Source organism: Capra hircus, chromosome 6 (genome assembly GCF_001704415.2).
Source record: "Capra hircus breed San Clemente chromosome 6, ASM170441v1, whole genome shotgun sequence".
Taxonomy (NCBI): Eukaryota; Metazoa; Chordata; class Mammalia; order Artiodactyla; family Bovidae; genus Capra; species Capra hircus.
The window spans coordinates 59,549,800-59,571,170 of NC_030813.1; the positions used below are offsets into that span (position 1 = coordinate 59,549,800).

General features: G+C 37.0%; 1 protein-coding gene across 1 annotated transcript in view; it reads right to left on the reverse strand.

The window, feature by feature from the left end:
- PDS5A (PDS5 cohesin associated factor A) overlaps positions 1-21,371 on the reverse strand; it is a 128,456-nt gene that overhangs the window by 79,044 nt on the left and 28,041 nt on the right. Inside the window, exons 3-6 of the mRNA XM_018049381.1 lie at positions 9,111-9,314; positions 7,983-8,069; positions 7,450-7,547; positions 3,035-3,161 (exon numbers count right to left, since the gene is read on the reverse strand). Coding sequence (XP_017904870.1) covers positions 3,035-3,161; positions 7,450-7,547; positions 7,983-8,069; positions 9,111-9,314 — 516 coding nt within the window. The remainder of the gene's footprint in view (positions 1-3,034; positions 3,162-7,449; positions 7,548-7,982; positions 8,070-9,110; positions 9,315-21,371) is intronic.

The window sequence follows — 21,371 nt, forward strand, 5'->3', positions numbered from 1 at the left end:
AAGGGTCTGAGGAAGCCTGTGAAAAGATATATTTTTTAAAAGTTATTAAAAATGGAATCCTTGTGTTGAAAAGTACCTATTAACATCTCTATACTTCGCAGTTTTAGACCAAACAGATTCATTCACCACCATCTTGCACTTATCTCCAAAAAAAGGCAAGGATATCCTATACCTTAGGTTAGTAGTCAGCAAAATTTTTATGCAAAAAGGCAGATGGTAGATATGTATTTTAGGCTTTATTGGCCAGCCATATCGTCACTGCTGCAACTACATACCTCTGGTTGTTGCAGCAGGAAAGCAACCATGGACACAATAAAAACAAATAAGCATGGTTGTGTTCAAATAAAACTTTATGTACATAAATAGGCAGTGGGCCAGATTTGGTCTACAAGCCATAGCTTCCTGATACTTGCTCCAGGTTTTTATTCCATTTCCAAAAGAATAAGATTAGCTCAAAATTAAGGCAATCTTGGAGGAACAAGTAAGGGAGATTAACAGATACAAACTTCCACCTGCAAAATCAATGAGTCACAGATATGAAATGTACAGTGTGGGGAATACAACCAATAACTATGTAAATCTTTATATGCTGATAGACTGTAACTAGATTTAGGTGATTAAACTGTAGAGAAATACTGTGTAACCACAACTAAGGAAGAGTTATGTAGATCAATTATACTTCAAAAACTAACTCATAAAAAAAGAGATCAGATTTGTAGTTAAGGCAGGGGGTGGGGAGGCAGAATTAGATGAAGGCAGTCAAAAGGTACTTCCAACTAAGAGGTAAGTACTAGTGATATAAACATGATAAATCTATTTAAAAACAGCTATATGTTATATGTGAATGAAATTCATTAAGAGAATAAATCCTAAAACTTATTTCATTTGCAAGAAAAACACTTCTCTTCTGTTTCTTTAATTTTTGCAGCTATGAGATAATGGATGTTCACTAAATGTTTCATGTTTAAAGGAAATAAATGATTTCATACTGCAGATGGTGACTGCAGTCATGAAATTAAAAGATGCTTACTCCTTGGAAGGAAAGTTATGACCAACCTAGATAGCATACTCAAAAGCAGAGACATTACTTTGCCAACAAAGGTCCATCTAATCAAGGCTACAGTTTTTCCAGTGGTCATGTATGGATGTGAGAGTTGGACTGTGAAGAAAGCTGAGCGCCGAAGAATTGATGCTTTTGAATTATAGTGCTGGAGAAGACTCTTGCAAGTCGCTTGGACTGCAAGGGGATCCAACCAGTCCATCCTAAAGGAGACCAGTCCTGGGTGTTCATTGGAAGGACTGATACTGAGGCTGAAACTCCAATACTTTGGCCACCTCATGTGAAGAACTGACTCATTGGAAAAGACTCTGATGCTGGGAGGAATTGGAGGCAGGAGCAGAAGGGGACGACAGAGGATAAGATGGCTGGATGGCATTACTGACTCAATGGACAAGAGTCTGAGTGAACTCTGGGAGTTGGTGATGGACAGGGTGGCCTGGCATGCTGCGATTTGTGGGGTCGCAAAGAGTCGGACATGACTGAGCGACTGAACTGAACTGAACTGAATGTAGGTAAACTTATACAGTGCTGTATATCATTTATATCTTGACAAAACTAAGAAAACCTTTATATTTCCTAAAAAGGCATAGTTCTACTCATTAAAAATACACTCTAACTAGAATACAAACACCAAATACACTATTCCTCACAAAGTTTTTCCTTTCTTATTTGCCTAACATATATAACCTCTTTGCCATACTCTCAAAATTTTGACCTATTACAGACTCATTTGAATTTTTAAAAAATGTAAATAATGTATCAGTCAGGAAAAGAATTTATAATTGGTTGCATCTCATTTTGAATAGTATAATTAGATATGTATTTATCAGACATCTGATGACAAGTCACTGAACAATTAGAGGAAAAGAGCAGGAAAGTAAGTACCAACAGTAGGATAGGCCTGAGTGCACATCAGTGGTGGACCTGGAGTGGGGGAAGCTAAGTCCTTCACTTTCTTAGGGGGAGCTAGCAGAAAGAAACAGAAAAAGGAAATGGAGAATAGACTGCTCTCAAACATCCTTTTCCCCTTAACATTAACCATACAGTTTCTGCTTTTGCCCAAATCATTTTCTGAAAGTGCCTAAGAAAAATGTAGGACGTGGGTTCTAAGGAGAAATACCAATTCCTACACTCTGTATCTGTTCAGCTCAGTTCAGTCGCTCAGTAGTGTCCGACTCTTTGTGACCCCATGAATCATAGCACGCCAGGCCTCCCGGTCCATCACCAACTCCCAGAGTTCACTCAAACTCACATCCATCGAGTCAGTGATGCCATCCAGCCATCTCATCCTCTGTCGTCCCCTTCTGCTCCTGTCCCCAATCCCTCCCAGCATCAGAGTCTTTTCCAATGAGTCAGTTCTTCACATGAGGTGGCCAAAGTATTAGAGTTTCAGCCTCAGTATCAGTCCTTCCAATGAACACCCAGGACTGGTCTCCTTTAGGATGGACTGGTTGGATCCCCTTGCAGTCCAAGCGACTTGCAAGAGTCTTCTCCAGCACTATAATTCAAAAGCATCAATTCTTCGGCGCTCAGCTTTCTTCACAGTCCAACTCTCACATCCATACATGACCAGTGAAAAAATCATAGCCTCGACTAGACGAACCTTTGTTGGCAAAGTAATATCTCTGTTTTTTAATATACTATCTATTAGAAAGTAGTAAATACATTTTCTTTTCTAAAACAAAGAACCAAACCAAGACAGTACTTCAATCCCTTGCAATTCCTATACTAGATATGAGTGGTCAATCTGGAACACTTTTAATTTTCCAGAGAAGAGGCAGCACTTAACTAAGTGAAAATATGTCTTCTAAAGACAACAAGCTATAAGACTTATGTGTGTTACTTTAATTTACTTGGGACTGGAGAGTGATAGTGGGAATAATTACATGGGATTACAAATGGTGAAAAACAAGCTTTCATATGTGTAGTACTACCATTAAATATTAACCTTTAATATCTTCATACTGTACAGACCTTATGTGCAGGAATGAGGTTAATAAGAATGGAGTCCAATAATTCTTGAGTAACTCCATCACCTTCCATGATGATAGAACTCATCAAGTCTAACATGTGCATTTGTACCTTCTTATTGTGGCTATTGCTTTTAAGAAAAAAAAGAGAGAGGAAAAAAAAAATTAGGCTTACCAAAGAAAATTAAACTTCCCAGTTTAAAGCAACTATCTCAAATGTAAAGGATTTTTCATTTGAGCAAACCACATCAATAATGGCAAAGAAATTTTGACTGTTTCATATTTACTTTGCTCCTCTCATGATTATTACTAAAACAGCTAAGAAATCACTGTAAACTATTTCATACATACAAAAATTTAATTAAGCCCCATACACCTAGAATTCAAAGAATGGGTTAAATTCAATGAAACAAAAATGTCAACTTCAAAGAAGTCTTCGCTTACATGCCCCTGGATTTTAAAAAATGATAAAATTTTAAGGAAACAAAAAATGTACAAGATAAAGAACGTAGATAGCTTTTCATCCCTTTCGATTTTAATAATTCCCCCCAAAACGACAGAACTATAAACACAAAGAAGGCCTATGTAAACACTTGCATATCTTTGCCACTAGAAGTTTTAGTTCAACTATACTGAAAATCCAAAGTCTTATGTAAAATGCTACCAGAACTCATGACTTAAGATTCTGAAAAAGTCATCCTGCTGTCTCTCAAAGAATTTCAAACAAACAAATGATAAATCAACAAGGTATAAAGCCAGAATCAGTTTTAGTCCTGCTTCCTTAGCTAGTGCAGAGTCAAGGGCAGGCCTTCTCAATAAATATGTCTAGTGCTGGTATAAACTTACCCAAAAAGACTGGCTCCAAAAATTGTTGATAAGTCAAGAGAATATCTAGGCTTCTCCCTCTCTGACTGCATCTTAACTAAAGACTTGACCTGTTCGTTTTCACGTTTATCAGAATATACATGCGAAGACAAATCAAGAAAATAATATAACTTAGTTGTACTACTACAGACAAAGGGAAGTTTAAATTAAGACTAACCTAAATGTTATTATCATTTATGTATCTCTTATCTGTAGTTTTTTAAAAATAAGCTTGAAATAATGTATAATACACTTGTTGGGCACCTAGTGGTAAAATCAAAGATCAAAATTTTAAAGTTAGTGAAAAATTGTCCTATTGTTAGATTCACAGTTTTCTACAACTTTTAGAAAAATACTCTCTCTCGAATATCTTGCTTACTAAAGGCCAAGACTGTGCAAAAATCAACTATATAGGAGGATGTGTGTGTGTGTGTGGTGGGGGGAGGTAGGCAGTAAAGAACAGAGATACTCAGCTTGATACAAAAAAACGAAGAGTATTTAGGTCTCAGATCCATATCATTTGTGAATAGGAAAGGAGTGAAGAAAAGAGAAATGAAACAGACTTAAAAATTATTTCCATTAGTTTCAGCCAAGATTCAATAGCAGGATTTACTCTTCTACCTGAAACAGTTAAAAAAAAATAAACAAAATATATGAAAACATATCAGACCCTATACACATGCTGCTGAAAGAAGGGAAGCTTACTTTTTCTACCTATAAAAGTTTCCAGGCTTCAGTACAGGAAGAGAAGATCCTAATGGTTTTTCTGGGTCTGGAAAGACTACAGTTTGTAGGGCAGAATACCAGAGGGGAGAGAACTGCTCAAGAGAGCAAGCTCACAGAGACTACCCGAGTCTTCAGGTACTTAGTGATTAGCATAGGCTGGTGAAGACATCTCGAGTTTGGGGAAGGAAACACCTGAAAGGAGCAGAAGGAATAATCCCTGGAATTCACACAGGTCATACAATGTGTGTGTTTCAGCTACAGTGGAAAATCTTACAACTCACAAGGCATCTAGTAATCAGAAGTGTAAGCCCACATATCCAAGCAGCTCTGTGAGTTCTAAGCACAGCAAACAGAAAGAAAACTCCACTGTGAGACATCATAATTGAATTGTTTAAAAGCAGCAATACAGAGAAAACCTTAAGTGGGTAGAGAAAAAGAAGATACATTATTAACAGAGAAACAAAGATTTAAAATGACAAAAACTTATCATTTTAAAAAGTGTAAGCCAGAAAAAGAGGAACATCTTTAAAAGTACTGAGACAAAAAAGAAGAGAGGAAAAGTATTATTAACATAATATTCATACCATGAATATAACTTTCAAAAATGAAGGTGGAATAAGGGTTGTTTCAGACACAGAAAAACTGAAAGAATTCTATCAGCAGTAGACTTCAACTATAGGAAATGTTAAAGGAAGTCTTTCAGACTAAAGTAAAATAATGCAAGATGGAAATCTGCATATATACAAAGGAATGAAGAACACGAGATATATGGTAAATGTGTCAATAAATACAAATCAATAAATTCCTCTTTCAAAAGGCAAGTCTTATTTTACTGATTTACCTCACTGTGATTTTTTTCAATTAAAGAATTAGGTCAAGAATAAATTTAGATCTTTAGATTCAGAAAAGAAAAATATTAAAAGGATCAAAGAAAGTATGTGTATGTAAAAATAATAGAAGAAAAAAGTATAACTGCACAATATTAAGTGGACTTAAGTGGACAGTCAAGGTAACAAAATGGGCAGGATAACAACTCAGGCGTTTCTTTATCATTTTGTTGGTAATTTTAATATTAAAAGAAAAAGTTACAAATATGTGGCAGAAAGCAAACAATGGCCACAAACTGTTCTCATCTCTGTATGTACATGTCTTTAAAATGCTACTCCTCCCAACAAAATAGGAGTCTATTTAACCAACCTTTGAATCTGGGTTTGCCTATGTGCCTTGCTTGGCCAATGAATTAAAAGTAAATATGAAGTGTGCTGAGGTTTTAAAAAGTGCTTCTGTGGTGGGGTGTGCCCTTCTTGCAATTTCTGAAACTGAGTCAGCATATGAAGAGACCTGGATCAGCCTGCTGGATGATGACAGAGTGACACGTGACCCAGCTGTCCTACTACATCAGCCAGTTTGCCAGATGTTCTGCTGCTGCTGCTGCTAAGTCGCTTCAGTCGTGTCCGACTCTGTGCGACCCCATAGGCGGCAGCCCACCAGGCTCCCCTGTCCCTGGGATTCTCCAGGCAAGCACACTGGAGTGGGTTGCCATTTCCTTCTCCAATGCATGAAAGTGAAAAATGAAAGTGAAGTCGCTCAGTCGGGTCTGACTCTTAGCGACCCCATGGACTGCAGCCTACCAGGCTCCTCCATCCATGGGATTTTCCAGGCAAGAGTACTGGAGTGGGGTGCCACTGCCTTCTCCAAGATGTTCTGCTAACTGACTGCAAATACAGGAGCAAGTCCAGCCCTGACAAAATGAACTACCAAGCCGAATCATGAGCTAAATAAAATGGAGTATGTTTTAAACTATCAAGTTGTGGGTTGCTTTGTTATGAAGCAAAAGCTAACCAACACAAAGGTATAGTTTATACATTCTATCATTCATTTAAGGGCCTTCAGTTAGTTGTCACAGGAAGTTTTTTCTCATGCAATCTTTTTATAAGCTTCTATCACTAGACTAGGTTGGTCCAGTTTATCCCAGGTTATATTCTCTTCCTACCATTCTAGCTAAGGAAAAGAAAAATATGTAATAGTATTCATTAGAAATCTATAGAAAACTTCAGAAATGTGCTATTCAATACCGAAGTTGCTATGCAATGGCCATTTGGCTACTGCCCTACTGAAGTCTGGATAGAGCCACATGTTGAAATAATAATAATGCTTTCTGGAAATACTGAAATAAAATATATTATTTAAATAAATTTCATTTGTTTCATGTTACCTTTCTTAATGTGGCTATTAGAAAATTTAAAATATATTTGAGATATATTGCTTGTATATAATGTAATGATACAGAACACATCTCATAACAATGCTTGGTTTACTAAAACACACACACACACACACACCAGGATGAAGCATTGGACTGAAATCTCACACACACACCCCCACCCACTGGATTAAAATCTCACACATACACACCCCCACCCACTGGATTAAAATCTCACATATACACACACACCAAGATCAAGCACTAGAATGAAATCACATACATACATACACACACACAATGAAGTACTGGACAGAAATCACATACACCCACCAAGATAAAGCACTGGACTGAAATCTGGTGGGCTACAGTCCATGGGGTCGCAAAGAATTAGACATGACTCAGTGACTAAACAACAACATACAATTGATACCATAACTTAAAATGTCAGTATAAAGACAAAGAGAGTTTTCAGACAACAGAATTATTTTCCTCTTTACGTTAAGTCTTCTAAGGAAAACATTTCCTTTTACCTAAAAGATCTTAGTATAAATACACAGTACATGATAATTCAATATGCACAGCAAGAAAAAGAGACAAACAGAAAAGCTTAAAAAATAACTTACTTGATCACTGAGAAGAGAGTCCTAAAAAGCTGAATAAAAATTTCATTGCAATCTTCCAATTCAAAGCAGATGTTATATGATTTAACCCACGCTAAATTCTTAAATAAATAAACAAATAAAATTATTCACACATACAGAGAATAGTTACACAAAAGTAGGCTCATTAATAAAATTTAATTTTTAGAATTAGAAATCTATATTAAAGCTTATAACACCCCAACATATAAAACTACAATTGTTTCAGCAGTCATGTACTCTGACCTTGACATATATACATACAAAATATTAACTGTAGTGAAAATTAATTCGATTTAATCTCTTTTTGGATTATAAAAGAATGAAAATAAAGTCTCAATGTAATAGTTTTGCCTAAGGAATATGAAGATATGAAGAATGAAAAAACATATTATAAATGATATTTTCTTAAGTGGGCTTTGTATAAAACAAACAAAACGATTCATTTTACATTATAAAGTTACTATAAAGAATTTCCTACAACATGAAATAGTGATATTAAATAAAAAAAATTTTACCTCTAATAAATAAAAGTATCTATTAAATTGCGGGCTCTTTGTATCCTCCAAACCTTTTAACTGTCTGGTAATAAACAAAAATATGTCCTGTTTTAAAAAATGATAAAATAAATTAATTTAGACACAAATACTTATTACTTTCACAATATCCTAACAGTCTATATATACATTCTCTATTAAAGACAACAATAAAAGAAAATTTTCCTTGGGACTAGCCTAGTCCATTACCCAAAATATCTGGAAAAGAGCAAATCATTTAAAATTACATCCTTTAGAAGCAAAGATAATTACTGCCACATATCTTTAGGCTCCCTCATTCTGAGAGAATCATAGGTTCCATGTCTTGTTACCCTTTCTTCTAGTACAGAACTTCCACTTTATTCACCATCTTTATATTGTATCACGGTAATTATCTTCAGTTAATGTACTTGGATATGAAGTACTTCCATTACAATTCCCTAGATGTAAATAATAACTTTCAAGACCTATTTTTGAATTTGATGTGTGACTACAAAGTTGTGTGGAACAAAACCAATAATAGACTAGTCCAAGGGATTGTATTTTTCACAACAGTGCTCTATTTTTTAATAAGCTTTCTTTAGAAGTTTTAACCCCAAATAGTACCAATATGGAGTAACCTGATTTACGGGCTATCTGAAAGTATTCATGATATGAAAACAGTTTAAGAGATCAACTCAAAAGAGGAGCTCCTCAAACTTTTCAAACAAAGGCAGAACCATCAAGATGAGCATGCAGCTTTGCATATAAAGTAACTTTCAGGGGAAAATAGTCATTTGAATGTGTGAATTCTGTTATATAGTTGTTTTAAAAAGTGTCATTCATCCACCATCCCTTCAATTCAGTCTTCTGGCCTTTAAGATAGGTTATCCTGAAGGTCAGATATGAGCAGACAGGGACCGTTTTGACTGTATCTTTCAAATGTCTCATAAAAATACCAGTCATTTTATGGATATTCAATGAATATTAACTGAAAAAATAATTATTTTGTTTTTAGAACTTATGACATAATCTTCTTACGATGACAAGATGACTAAAATGAAACCTATGTTCCTAAGGGTATTAAGCTAAACTGTAAAAGAAAACCAATTTTGAAAAGGTTGTATTTACCTTAAGTTTATCATGGGAAGTATATGGAGCTTCTGGGGCATAGATTCGAAAGATGTCAGCCAAACAACATGCTACAAGGAGACGCACATCTTTATTGGGATTCCTGAGAAAAAATTCAGATGCCAGATGCAAGGCTAGTGGGAGATACTGCTGTTTTTCATCTTCTGAGTCCTGATCCATATCCATAAAAGTCTTTACTACCATCTGCAAAAACGTATAAAAGAAAAAAATAGTCAACTCTTGATGTTTAGAAGCCAGTAAAAAAGTATATATATTTACTCATCTCCATTACAAAACAAACTAGCAATCAGTTACTATGTACATCTTCATTTAAGAATCTGAGTAAAGACCACAAGCATGGATAAGCACCAACATTTGGATTACTGACAGATGCATTATCTGCATTTGTACCACATTTATGAAGAACTTAAGACTCTCATTATTAATGTTATATCTAGCTCAGGTAAAAATTTTATGGCTTGAGAGTGACCTGCCCAGTAGCCAAGAATTTGCCTTCCAACGCAGGGGATGTGAGTTCAATCCCTGGTCAGCAAACTGAGATCCCACATGCTGTGGGGCAACTAAGATAATGTGCTCCAACTACTGAGCCCTATGCACTCTAGAGCTTGTGTGTGAGTGCTAAGTCCCTTCAGTAGTTGACTCTTTGCAATCCCATGGACTGTAGCCTGCCAGCCTCCTCTGTCCATGGGAATCTCCAGGCAAGAACACTGGAGTGGGCTGCCCTGATCTCCATGGAATCTTCTGACTCAGGGACTGAACCTGGGTCTCCTGCACTGCTGGCAGATTCTTTACCCTCTGAGTCACCAGGGAAGCCCCTGGAGCCTGTACTCCATAACAAAGACCCAGTCCAGTGGGAAAAAAAAAAAAGTTCATAGCTTCATGTGCATTCATGCTAAGCCACTTCAGTCCAACTCTTTGCAACCCTATGGACTGTAGCCCCCAGGCTCCTCTGTCCATGGAATTCTTTAGGCAAGAATACTAGAGTGGGTTGCCATGCCCTCCTCCAGGGGATCTTCCTGAGCCAGGGAACAAACCCAACTCTCTTTTGTCTCCTACACTGGCAGGGGGGTTCTTTACCACTAGTGCCACCTGAGAAGCCCTGGCAGCTTCATATGCACAAGCAAATCATTTGATATTTTGTAACATTTTCAATTATGTTTCTTTTACACTTATTATCAAAGCTGCCTTGACTTAGGCTCCTTAAACCTATTAAGTTTCACACTTTAATGGGTTTTGCAATTCACAATAGAAAGCACTAAAGAAATAAAAGGAAAAAATTAATATTTTTAGGCAGTTATATTTCTGATTAAAAGTCTTAATTATAAAATAAACTCTGGTCTTATTTATGGTTATAAAATTAACAAATGCACATTTCAGAATCACTCTAAAAGACAAAAAAAAGTGTAATGCAAGAATACCATAATTTCTCAACTCCAGAAAATAATCACTATTTACATTTTTGTGTATTTTATGCTGGTCTTTTTTCTCCATAAAGATGGAAATAACCATATAGTCATTTCCTTTTCATTTATCCAATCACAACCGTTTCCTCATACCATCAAAAATGCGTCCTTAAATAAATCAGCCCTACCTAACGAGTAACCACTGTCAAATATTGAAGCTGTACCTCTATTTCTATTTTGACAAGACTTTTCATCATTTTTGTTTGCCTATGCTGGTTTTAGAAAAGGCAGAGGAACCAGAGATCAAATTGCCAACATCCGCTGGATCATGGAAAAAGCAAGAGAGTTCCAGAAAAACATCTATTTCTGCTTTCTTGACTATGCCAAAGCCTTTGACTGTGTGGAACACAATAAACTGTGGAAAATTCTGAAAGAGATGGGAAAACCAGACCACCTGACCTGCCTCTTGAGAAACATGTATGCAGGTCAGGAAGCAACAGTTAGAACTGGACATGGAACAACAGACTGGTTCCAAGTAGGAAAAGGTGTACGTCAAGGCTGTATATTGTCACCCTGCTTATTTAACTTCTATGCAGAGTACATCATGAGAAACGCTGGACTGGAAGAAACACAAGCTGGAATCAAGATTGGCGGGAGTAATATCAATAACCTCAGATATGCAGATGACACCACCCTTATGGCAGAAAGTGAAGAGAAGCTAAAAAGCCTCTTGATGAAAGTGAAAGAGGAGAGTGAAAAAGTTGGCTTAAAGCTCAACATTCAGAAAACGAAGATCATGGCATCCGGTCCCATCACTTCATGGGAAATAGACGGGGAAACAGTGGAAACAGTGTCAGACTTTATTTTTTTGGGCTCTAAAATCACCGCAGATGGTGACTGCAGCCATGAAATTAAAAGACGCTTACTCCTTGGAAGGAAAGTTATGACCAACCTAGATAGCATATTCAAAAGCAGAGACATTACTTTGCCGACTAAGGTCCGTCTAGTCAAGGCTATGGTTTTTCCTGTGGTCATGTATGGATGTGAGAGTTGGACTGTGAAGAAGGCTGAGCGCCAAAGAGTTGATGCTTTTGAACTGTGGTGTTGGAGAAGACTCTTGAGAGTCCCTTGGACTGCAAGGAGATCCAACCAGTCCATTCTGAAGGAGATCAGCCCTGGGATTTCTTTGGAGGGAATGATGCTGAAGCTGAAACTCCAGTACTTTGGCCACCTCATGCGAAGAGCTGACTCATTGGAAAAGACTCTGATGCTGGGAGGGAGTAGGAGAAGGGGATGACCAAGGATGGGATGGCTGGATGGCATCACGGACTCGATGGACATGAGTCTGAGTGAACTCCGGGAGATGGTGATGGACAGGGAGGCCTGGCGTGCTGCGATTCATGGGGTCGCAAAGAGTCGGACACGACTGAGCGACTGAACTGAACTGATGCCCAGCATGCAGGATCTTAGTTCCCTGACAAGGGATAGAACCCTCGTCCCTGCATGGGAAGGTGCATTCTCAACCACTGGACTACCAGGGAAGCCCCATTGTGCTCGGTTTTTTCGAAATACATTTTTTTTTTTTCCGTTATCTACTGAAGTGATACTTTCCTCCTAATTCTGTTACTAGAATAAATCCCACTGACTGGTTTTCTAATTACAATACAATTTCAATGTATCACATACACTGTCTTAAAATACAGACAGGTATAGTATAAGTGACTTAATCTGAAAAACAACACACAGGAGGATGACTGTAAATCACTATTTCTTACAAGTCTAAATACAAACATCAGGAATGGAATCAAAGAACTGAATTGGGTGATTTTGTTATACATGGCTTTGTGCTCATAAGAAGGGAGCAGTAAAAATGGGAACAGTCAACATCTGGAGAATACAGGAGCTCTCTGTACTATTCTTGCAACTTTTCCAAGTTGGAATATATATCAAAAGGAAAAGCAAAAATTGAAAAGAATACATTTACCACAGGATATGGGAAAAAATACTCCTATCAATAGTTCAAATGAAACCTTAAGACTTGTCTTTTAAAAAAATTTAACAATGTTAAATGTTAATTGGGGGTGGGGAGGATGCATTATTCTTTTCCTGATTTTAAGAGATTTTTAGCTTGATCTAGAGATGTTACTGATAGAGAAATAAAATCACATGTATAAAGTATTCTAATCGTACTTTAAAAACTTTTAAATCAGAAATGTGTAAGGCATAGTGATTTACAGTTATCCACATTTGTGCTGTTTTTCCTAGGTTCAGCCATTCAGGTGATACTTGTCTCTATTTTATGACAGTGTGTGTGGTGCATTCCTTTCTGAAAGTTCTAAATCCTAGCAATTCCCAAGGACCAGAAGTTCTTTTTAAAATTATTATTTCTTATCACACTATTATTACTTCATCCAGAGCTTTATTTCTTTTGACATGTTTTGAAATATTTGTGTTTATTCCACTTGATTTTAACACAAATTAACATATAGCTGAGAAAAATGTTTCCCCAGTGTTAGAAATGATTTCTTTCACCTAACTTTTGTCAGGAGAAGAATTTTTAACTGTCTAACAGCTGTATCCTTAATGATTAGAATAGGACTGGCACAAAGTAGGCATGTAAACTTTTTTCTTGTGGAAAGAACATTCAAATTCATTACCTGGAGAAAACCATAATTTGAAAAGATACATATAACCCCAATGTTTACTTAAGATCTATTTACAATAGTCAGGACACGGAAGCAACCTGAATGCCCATCGACAAAGGAATAAAGAAAGAAATGTGGTGTGTGCTTGCTTAGTCGCTCAGTGGTGTCCAACTCTTTGTGACCCTATGGACTATATAACCCACCAGGCTCCTCTGTCAATGGGATTTCCTAGGCAAGAACACTAGAGTGGATTGCCATTTCCTTCTCCAGGGCATCTTCCCAACACACGGATCAAACCTGTGTCTCCTGCTTGGCAGGCGGACTCTTTACCCCTGAGCCACCTAGAAAGCCCCCAAGAAATGTGGTACCTGTATACAACAGAATTATTACTCAGTCATAAAAAGGAATGAAATAATGCCATTTGCCATTTGCATGGATGAACTGAAGAGACAATCATAATGAGTAAAGTATGTCAGACAGAGAAAGACAAATACCATATAATATCGCTTAAAATGTGGAAACTAATAAAATGGTATAGAAGAATTTGTTTACAAAAGGGAAATAGAGTCACAGATCTAGAAAACAATGTCATGGTTACCAGAGGGGAGAAGAGGGGTAAACGGAGAGATTGGAACTGACCTATACACACTACTGTGTATGAAACAGATAGATAATAAGGATCTACTGTGTAGCACAGGGAACTCTACTCAATACTTTGTAATGATCTAGTATAGGAAAAGAATCCAAAAAACAGTGGATTTATATCTAATTCACTCTGCTACACAGCAGAAACGAACACACTGTAAATCAACTATATTCCAATTTAAAAAATTACTTAAAACACCAAACAACAAAGCAAATCATTAAGATTCAATAAAGATGAGAAGGAGGTACAAAAATGTTTGTTCTATTATTCTCTATGAGTGTTTGAAATATTACATAGTTGTAAGGACTCAATTTGATTAGGTAAAATGAACTTTGGTTTTTAAAGGGTTTGGGTTGCAAGTATCCAATAAGACTTGAGCTGCTTGGCGATTTTTCAGAAAAACTATTTCAACTGTGTTCCAACTTTGAGGTTCCCAGCAGCCCTGGTAGGGGCAACAAGACAAAGCGGGGGGCAGGTTGGAGGGGTCTCTTAGTTACTGCATCTGAGCAGCTGGCTTTTCAATATCTCTATATATCAACCTACTGTTTCTGGGCCAAAAATCAGTGCCCCAGGCTACCTTACATAAATACTAGGAAGCTTTGGGGGCGAGGAGGGTCAGGAGTTTGGGATTAGTACTTGCAAACGACACAGAATGGATCGACAATAAGTCCTACTGTATGTATAGCACAGGGAGCTATAGTCAACACCCTGGGAATACAGGCACGTATAACCGAATCACTTCGCTGTACAGCAGAAATTAACACAAACTATTCTTAAATAAATCTGTTATAATTCATGAAATGCCTTTTTAACATCTACTCTGATAATATATATTATGTATATTAAAAAAAATATGACCTATATGGCCCTACCATTCTGGCAAAAAACTTTATCAGTTCTAGATAAAGACCAGGTCAATCAGTATATAACATCTGTTGGCTAGAAATTTGTTCAGAATTCTTGAGTAAATATATTCTAAACACAGGTCTATAGCAGAGGTCACAACTCAAGGGCAGGGACATGCAAATAACCACTGGGGAGAAATGGAGAACACAGGCTCCATGCAAAGAGCTGGCTTCAGTTAATTGCTGTCAGGTGAGAATGCAGACCTAGTATAGAAAATCATCAGTTGATCAAGATACAACAAAATGTTAAGTGAAATCATCTGACTTGAGAATTTCAGCGACTCCAAAAAGTTCATACCATTGTGAGGGATAAGCAAAACATATCTATGTGGTCCTCAAATCAACAATATTCTAACTGTTAGAAATATTTTAAAGGAAAAATGTCAGCACACAACCATATTTTCAGGTAGGCAAATTATTCTGAAAAGCTGATTCCACATTTCTTTTGCACTTAAATAGTTTTCTTTAGGTATAAAAACTATGAAGAAAACATTCAATAAACTGATTATTAAAATCCAGAGAACCTTCAAAATATTAATGAGGAGCTTTCACATTCTCCTAAGTTATAACACAGAAAATACCATTAAATTAACATTTTCCATACCAAAAAGTAATGGTAAAGATGGACCACTTTAGAATCTATGGGGGAAAAAAAAAAGAAAAATTAGTTCCCAGCGGGATAAAAGTCAAAATTTAAAAGGAACATCTAAGAAACTTTTAAAAAGTAGAGTATCTTTATGATCTTGAGTAGGAGGGATTTCTCAAGAAGGTAAAAAAGCACTAGCTATAGAATCTTTCCATAAAAGTAAAACTAATGTGCGTTCATCAGAAGATATCACTAAAAAGATCTAAAAACACATGCCAATGAATGAAAGCAGATATTTGTGACATGCATAACCAACAAAGAACTTGTCTAGTATACATAAAGAACTCCTAGAATTCAGTAAAGAAAACAAACCCCAAGTGTAAAATGGAAAAATGACTAGGTAGACTAAGTACTTTTTTGAAAAAAATCTCAGTCAGTATAATGGGGAGATTAAATCCTATTGACAAAAAAAAAAATAAAATAAATCCTATTGACAGCCAGGCAAATGCAAAGTAAAATGTGGTAAGAGAACTGATGTTTTAATAATACTCTGTTCTCTGAACTATGAATATGGTTTATGTCTTCACTGATTTAGGTTTTTCTCTTCCAGACTGACTGAATATTGGGACAATCACTGCATCCTTCTGGAAGGACATGCCACGTATTGCACCACACACCCTTTGCACACTTCTATCACAATGCTATGCTTTCTGCTTTCTTATTTGTCTCTTCCAGGGCTATGGCAGCACCTGATTTCTGTCTTCAGCACGAGTTGGGCTTGGCGTATACTTCACAGTTTGTTGAGTGGAAAAGAAATACATTCCATCATTACTGCATAGTTTTTAGTGCACTGGTTTTGTATATTTTGTTATTTTAACCATTTAACCTTTTCGGTTGCTACTGTGAATTTTAACATCGTTTCATTTTCCAACTGTTGGTTCCTAACACATACACATACAATCAATTTTTCTATACTAAGCCTTTCACACTACTACTCAGCTTTACTGGTTCTAGAGGCTTGCTTATACATTTCTCAAGATTTTCTATAAATGCAGTATTGTTAACAAATGAGGACAGTTTTATTTTGTCTTCTCTCATCTGTGTGTCTTTTGTATCTTTTTCTCATTGTGCTAGTAAAACCACAGCAATATAGAGCAAAAGTGAGAGCAGACATTTTTGCCTCTTCTGAGATCTGAAAAAGAACATCGTCTTTCACCATTAAGTTATGTTAATGGGTTTCTGTAGATGTCTTATCAGGTTGAGAAAGTTCTATCTATCTTGTATTCCTAATATACTATTATTTTTTATGAAGAACATGTTGAATTTTTTTCAGACACTTCTATATCAAATGGGATGATAACACGGTTCTCCCAACTTACACTAGTGTTAATATGTTGAAATAAATTAATATCATATAGTAAACAAAATTTGCACTCCCAGGAATAAACCTGGCATGGTGGTCACTGTGTTTTGCATGTGTGCAATGCTTTGGGTTTTTTTTTCCTTCTAGTTTTGGTTTGTTTTTGTTTTGCTGGCTGGATCTCCTTTGCTAATATTTTGTTGTTTATTAAGGCTCTTGGTGTGCTGCTGCCATGGGCTTGCAAAGAGTCTGACACAACTGAGCAACTGGACTGAAGTCTCTTGATACATAGATTTCTTTTCTAGTAATATGTTTTGTTTTGGTATCAAGGTAATATTGGCCATATAAAGTGAACTGGAAGTGTTCACTCTTTCTGTTTACTGAGTTTGTGTAGGACTAGTATGCTTTTTCCCTTCAATGTTTCATAGAATTCATCAATGAAGTCATTTGAGTCTTTATTTGTGGAAAAGCTTTTAGTTGCAAATCTAGTTTCTAAAATCAGTATAAAGCTATCAGGTTTTCTATTTCACCTTAAGTCAGTTTTAGTAGTTTGCATTTTTTCCAGAAATATATCTACTTCATTTAGGTTACAGAATTTACTAGCATAAATTGGCTTATATTATGCCTTTTTTATCCTTTTAATGTTTATAAAATCTATATGAAGTCTCTTCTTTTTTCACTAATGTTGCTAATTTTTGTCTTTTTTTTCTTGAGTGTTCTAACATAGTGGTCTCAAGGAGTTTCCTAGGTGGCATAAGTGGTAAAGAACCCGCCTGTCAATGCACATAAGAGATGTGGGTTCAATCCCTCAGCCGGGATGATTCCCTAGAGGAAGGCATGGCAACCCATTCCAGTATTCTTGCCTGGAGAATCCTCATGGACTGAGCAGCCTGGTGGGCTACAGTTCACAGGTTCGCAAAGAGTGGGACACAACTGAAGTGACAGCACGTATGGAGTGGTCTCAGAGAGGAATGAATTTGCCACACATCTCCAGGGGATATGTGCCAACGTCTGGAGACATTTTTAGTTGTCACAACTGGGAGAAGGGGTTCTACTGGCATTGAGGGGTAAACACCAAGGATACAGCCAAACATCATACAACATATAAGACAGCTCCCCATAACATTTATCAGCCGGAAAGGGTCAACATAGGCAAAGTTGAGAAACCTTATCAAACAAAAGGTTTTGTCAATTTTACTATCTTTTCAAAGAACTAATTTTTGGTATTATTAGTTTATTGTTTGCACATTTTCTGTTTGACTGATTTCCATTTTTACCCTTTACTATGTCCTACTTTCTACTTTCTTTAGGTTTAATCTCCTGTCTTTTTCTAGGCTCTTGGGGTAGAAGCTTACAACTGATTCTAGACTGTTCTTTTCTAATATAAACATTTAAAAGCTTATGGAAATAAATTTCTCAATAAGCACTGCTACGAAGTTCAAAATATTTTCTAATTTTCCTTGTGATTCCTTCTTTTAATCATATATTATGCAGAAATACACTAATTTCCAAATATTTGGGTTATTTTCTGGATATCTTTTCTTATTAATTTCCCATCTAACTCCTTGTGATCATATATCCCTGTATGAAATAGTAATCATATTAAATGTATTGATATTTGTTTAATGTCCCACCACATGGGACAGTGACTGTAGCCATGAAATTAAAAGACGCTTGCTCTTTGGAAGAAAAGCTATGACAAACCTGGTTACTGTCTTAAAACACAGAGTTGTCATTTTGCCAACAAAGGTCCACATAATCAAAAATATGATTTTTCCAACAGTCATGTATGGATGCGAGAGCTGGACCATAAAGAAGGCTGAGTGCCAAAGAATTGTTGCTTTCAAACTGTGGGGCTGGAGAAGACACTTGAGAGTCCCTTGAACAGCAAGGAGATCAAACCAGTCAATCCTAAAGGAAATCAACCCGGAATATTCATTGGAAGGACTGATGATGAACCTCCAAAACTTTAGCTATCCGATGTGAAGAGTCGACTCACTGGAAAAGACCCGGATGCTGAGAAAGATAGAGGGCAGGAGGAGAAGCAGGCAACAAAGAAGGAGATGGTTGGATAACATCATTGATTCAATGGATACAAATTTGAGCAAACTCTGGGAGACGGTCAAAGGCTTTGGCATAATCAACAGAGCAGCAACAGATGGTTTTCTGGAACTCTCTTTTTCGATGATCCAGCAGATGTTGGCAATTTGATTTCTGGTTCCTCTGCCTTTTGTAAAACCAGCATGAACATCTGGAAATTCATGATTCACACACTGCTGAAGCCTGGCTTGGAGAACTTTGAGCATTACTTTGAGCATTCTTTGGTATTGCCTTTCTTTCGGACTGGAATGAAAACTGACCTTTTCCAACCCTGTGGCCACTGCTGAGTTTTCCGAATTTGCTGGCATATTGAGTGCAGCACTTTCACAATTTGAAATTGCTCAATTGGAATTCCATCACCTCCACTAGCTTTGTTCATAGTGATGCTTCCTAAGGCCCACTTGACTTTGCACTCCAGGATGTCTGGCTCTAGGTGAGTGATCACACCATCGAGATTATCTGGGTTGTGAAGATCTTTTTTGTATAGTTCTTCTGTGTATTCTTGCCACCTCTTCTTAATATCTTCTGCTTCTGTTAGGTCCCTACCATTTCTGTCCTTTATCGAGCCCATCTTTGCATGAAATGTTCCCTTGGTATCTCTAACTTTCTTGAAGAGATCTCTAGTCTTTCCCATTCTGTTGTTTTCCTCTATTTCTTTGCACTGATCACCGAGAAAGGCTTTCTTATCTCTCTTTACTATTCTTTGGAACTCTGCATTCAAATAGGTATATCTTTCCTTTTCTCCCCGCCTTTCACTTCTCTTCTTTTCTCAGCTATTTGTAAGGCTTCCTCAGACAACATCTTGCCTTTTTGCATTTCTTATTCTTGGAGATGGTTTTGATCACGTCCTCCTGTACAATGTCATGAACCTCCGTCCCATCCATAGTTCTTCAGGCACTCTATCAGATCTAATCCCTTGAATCTATTTGTCATTTGCACTGTATAATCGCAAGGAATTTGATTTAGGTCATACCTGGTCTAGTGGTTTTCCCTACTTTCTTCAATTTAAGTCTGAATTTAGCAATTAGGAGTTCATAATCTGAGCCACAGTCAGCTCCCAGTCTTGTTTTTGCTGACTATATAGAACTTCTCCATCTTTGGCTGCAAAGAATACAATCAATCTTATTCTGGTATTGACCATCTGGTGATGTCCATATGTAGAGTCTCCTCTTGTGTTGTTGGAAGAGGGTGTTCACTGAGAGTCCCTTGGACAGCAAGGAGGTCCAACCAGACCATCCTAAAGGAAATAAGTCCTGAATATTCATTGGAAGGACTGCTGTTGAAGCTGAAACTTCAATACTTTGGCTACCTGATGCGAAGAACTGATTCATCTGAAAAGACCTTGACGCTGGGAAAGATTGAAGGCAGGAGGAGAAAGGGATGACAGAGGATGAGATGGCCGGATGGCATCACCAACTCACTGGATGAGTTTGAGTTAACTATAGGAGTTGGTGATGGACAGGGAAGCCTAGTGTGCTGTAGTCCATGGGGTCACAGAGTCAGACACGACTGAGCAACTGAAGTGAACTAAACTGGGAGATAGTGAAGGGCAGGGAAACCTGGCGTGCTGCAGTCCACTTGGTTACAAGGAGTTGGACACAACTTAGTGACTGAACAACAAAACTGTATGTATTAACAAATATGAAATGTTATATTTATTTCTACTCTCCACTCTAGTCAAACTAGGTTTATTCATTATCTTTGAAAAGCATCCTGAGCAGCTTCACAGTTTTACAAAGAAAAGAGAGCTAAACATGTGGTGAAAAAAATATGTTAAATGTCACAGAATTGCTTCTACCCCTCTCTACTCTTATTAAAATCTTCCTGTTGTTGTTCACTCAGTTGTCTTATCTGCTCTTAGAAGTACTGGACCGAATTCTACTTCTTCTTGAAGCCCTGCTTGACCAGCCTAGAATGAAAGGATTGCTGACTGCTTTGAACTGAAAACATGGTACCAATTACAAAGCAAGTATCTTACAGTGTCTTCTTGCTGCAGTTATTAGTAAATAAATCATGTGTCCTTAAGAAGATTGTGATCTGCAGATGTGTATAACGGACTTTTGGACTCAGAGGGAGAGGGAGAGGGTGGGATGATTTGGGAAAATGGCATTCTAACATGTATACTATCATGTAAGAATCGAATCGCCAGTCTATGTCTGACGCAGGATACAGCATGCTTGGGGCTGGTGCATGGGGATGACCCAGAGAGACGTTATGGGGAGGGAGGTGGGAGGGGGGTTCATGTTTGGGAACGCATGTAAGAATTAAAGATTTTAAAATTAAAAAAAAAAAAAAAGATTGTGATCTGCAAAGGGCTCTACATTTTCTACATTTGTCTTTAAACTAAGATAAATGCCTATTTTCTGAAGGAATGAACTCTATTAGTGTAATTTTTTTACATGCTTTAGACTTCAGTGGCTAATCAAGTCTGTGAACAGAAATCTCTCTAAAATTCTGATTTGTCAATAGCTATGTTATTTAAAATCCTAAAAGATGATGCTGTGAAAGTACACTCAATATGCCAGCAAATTTGGGAAACTCAGCTCTGGCTACAGGACTAGAAAAGGTCAGCTTTCATTCCAATCCCAAAGAAGG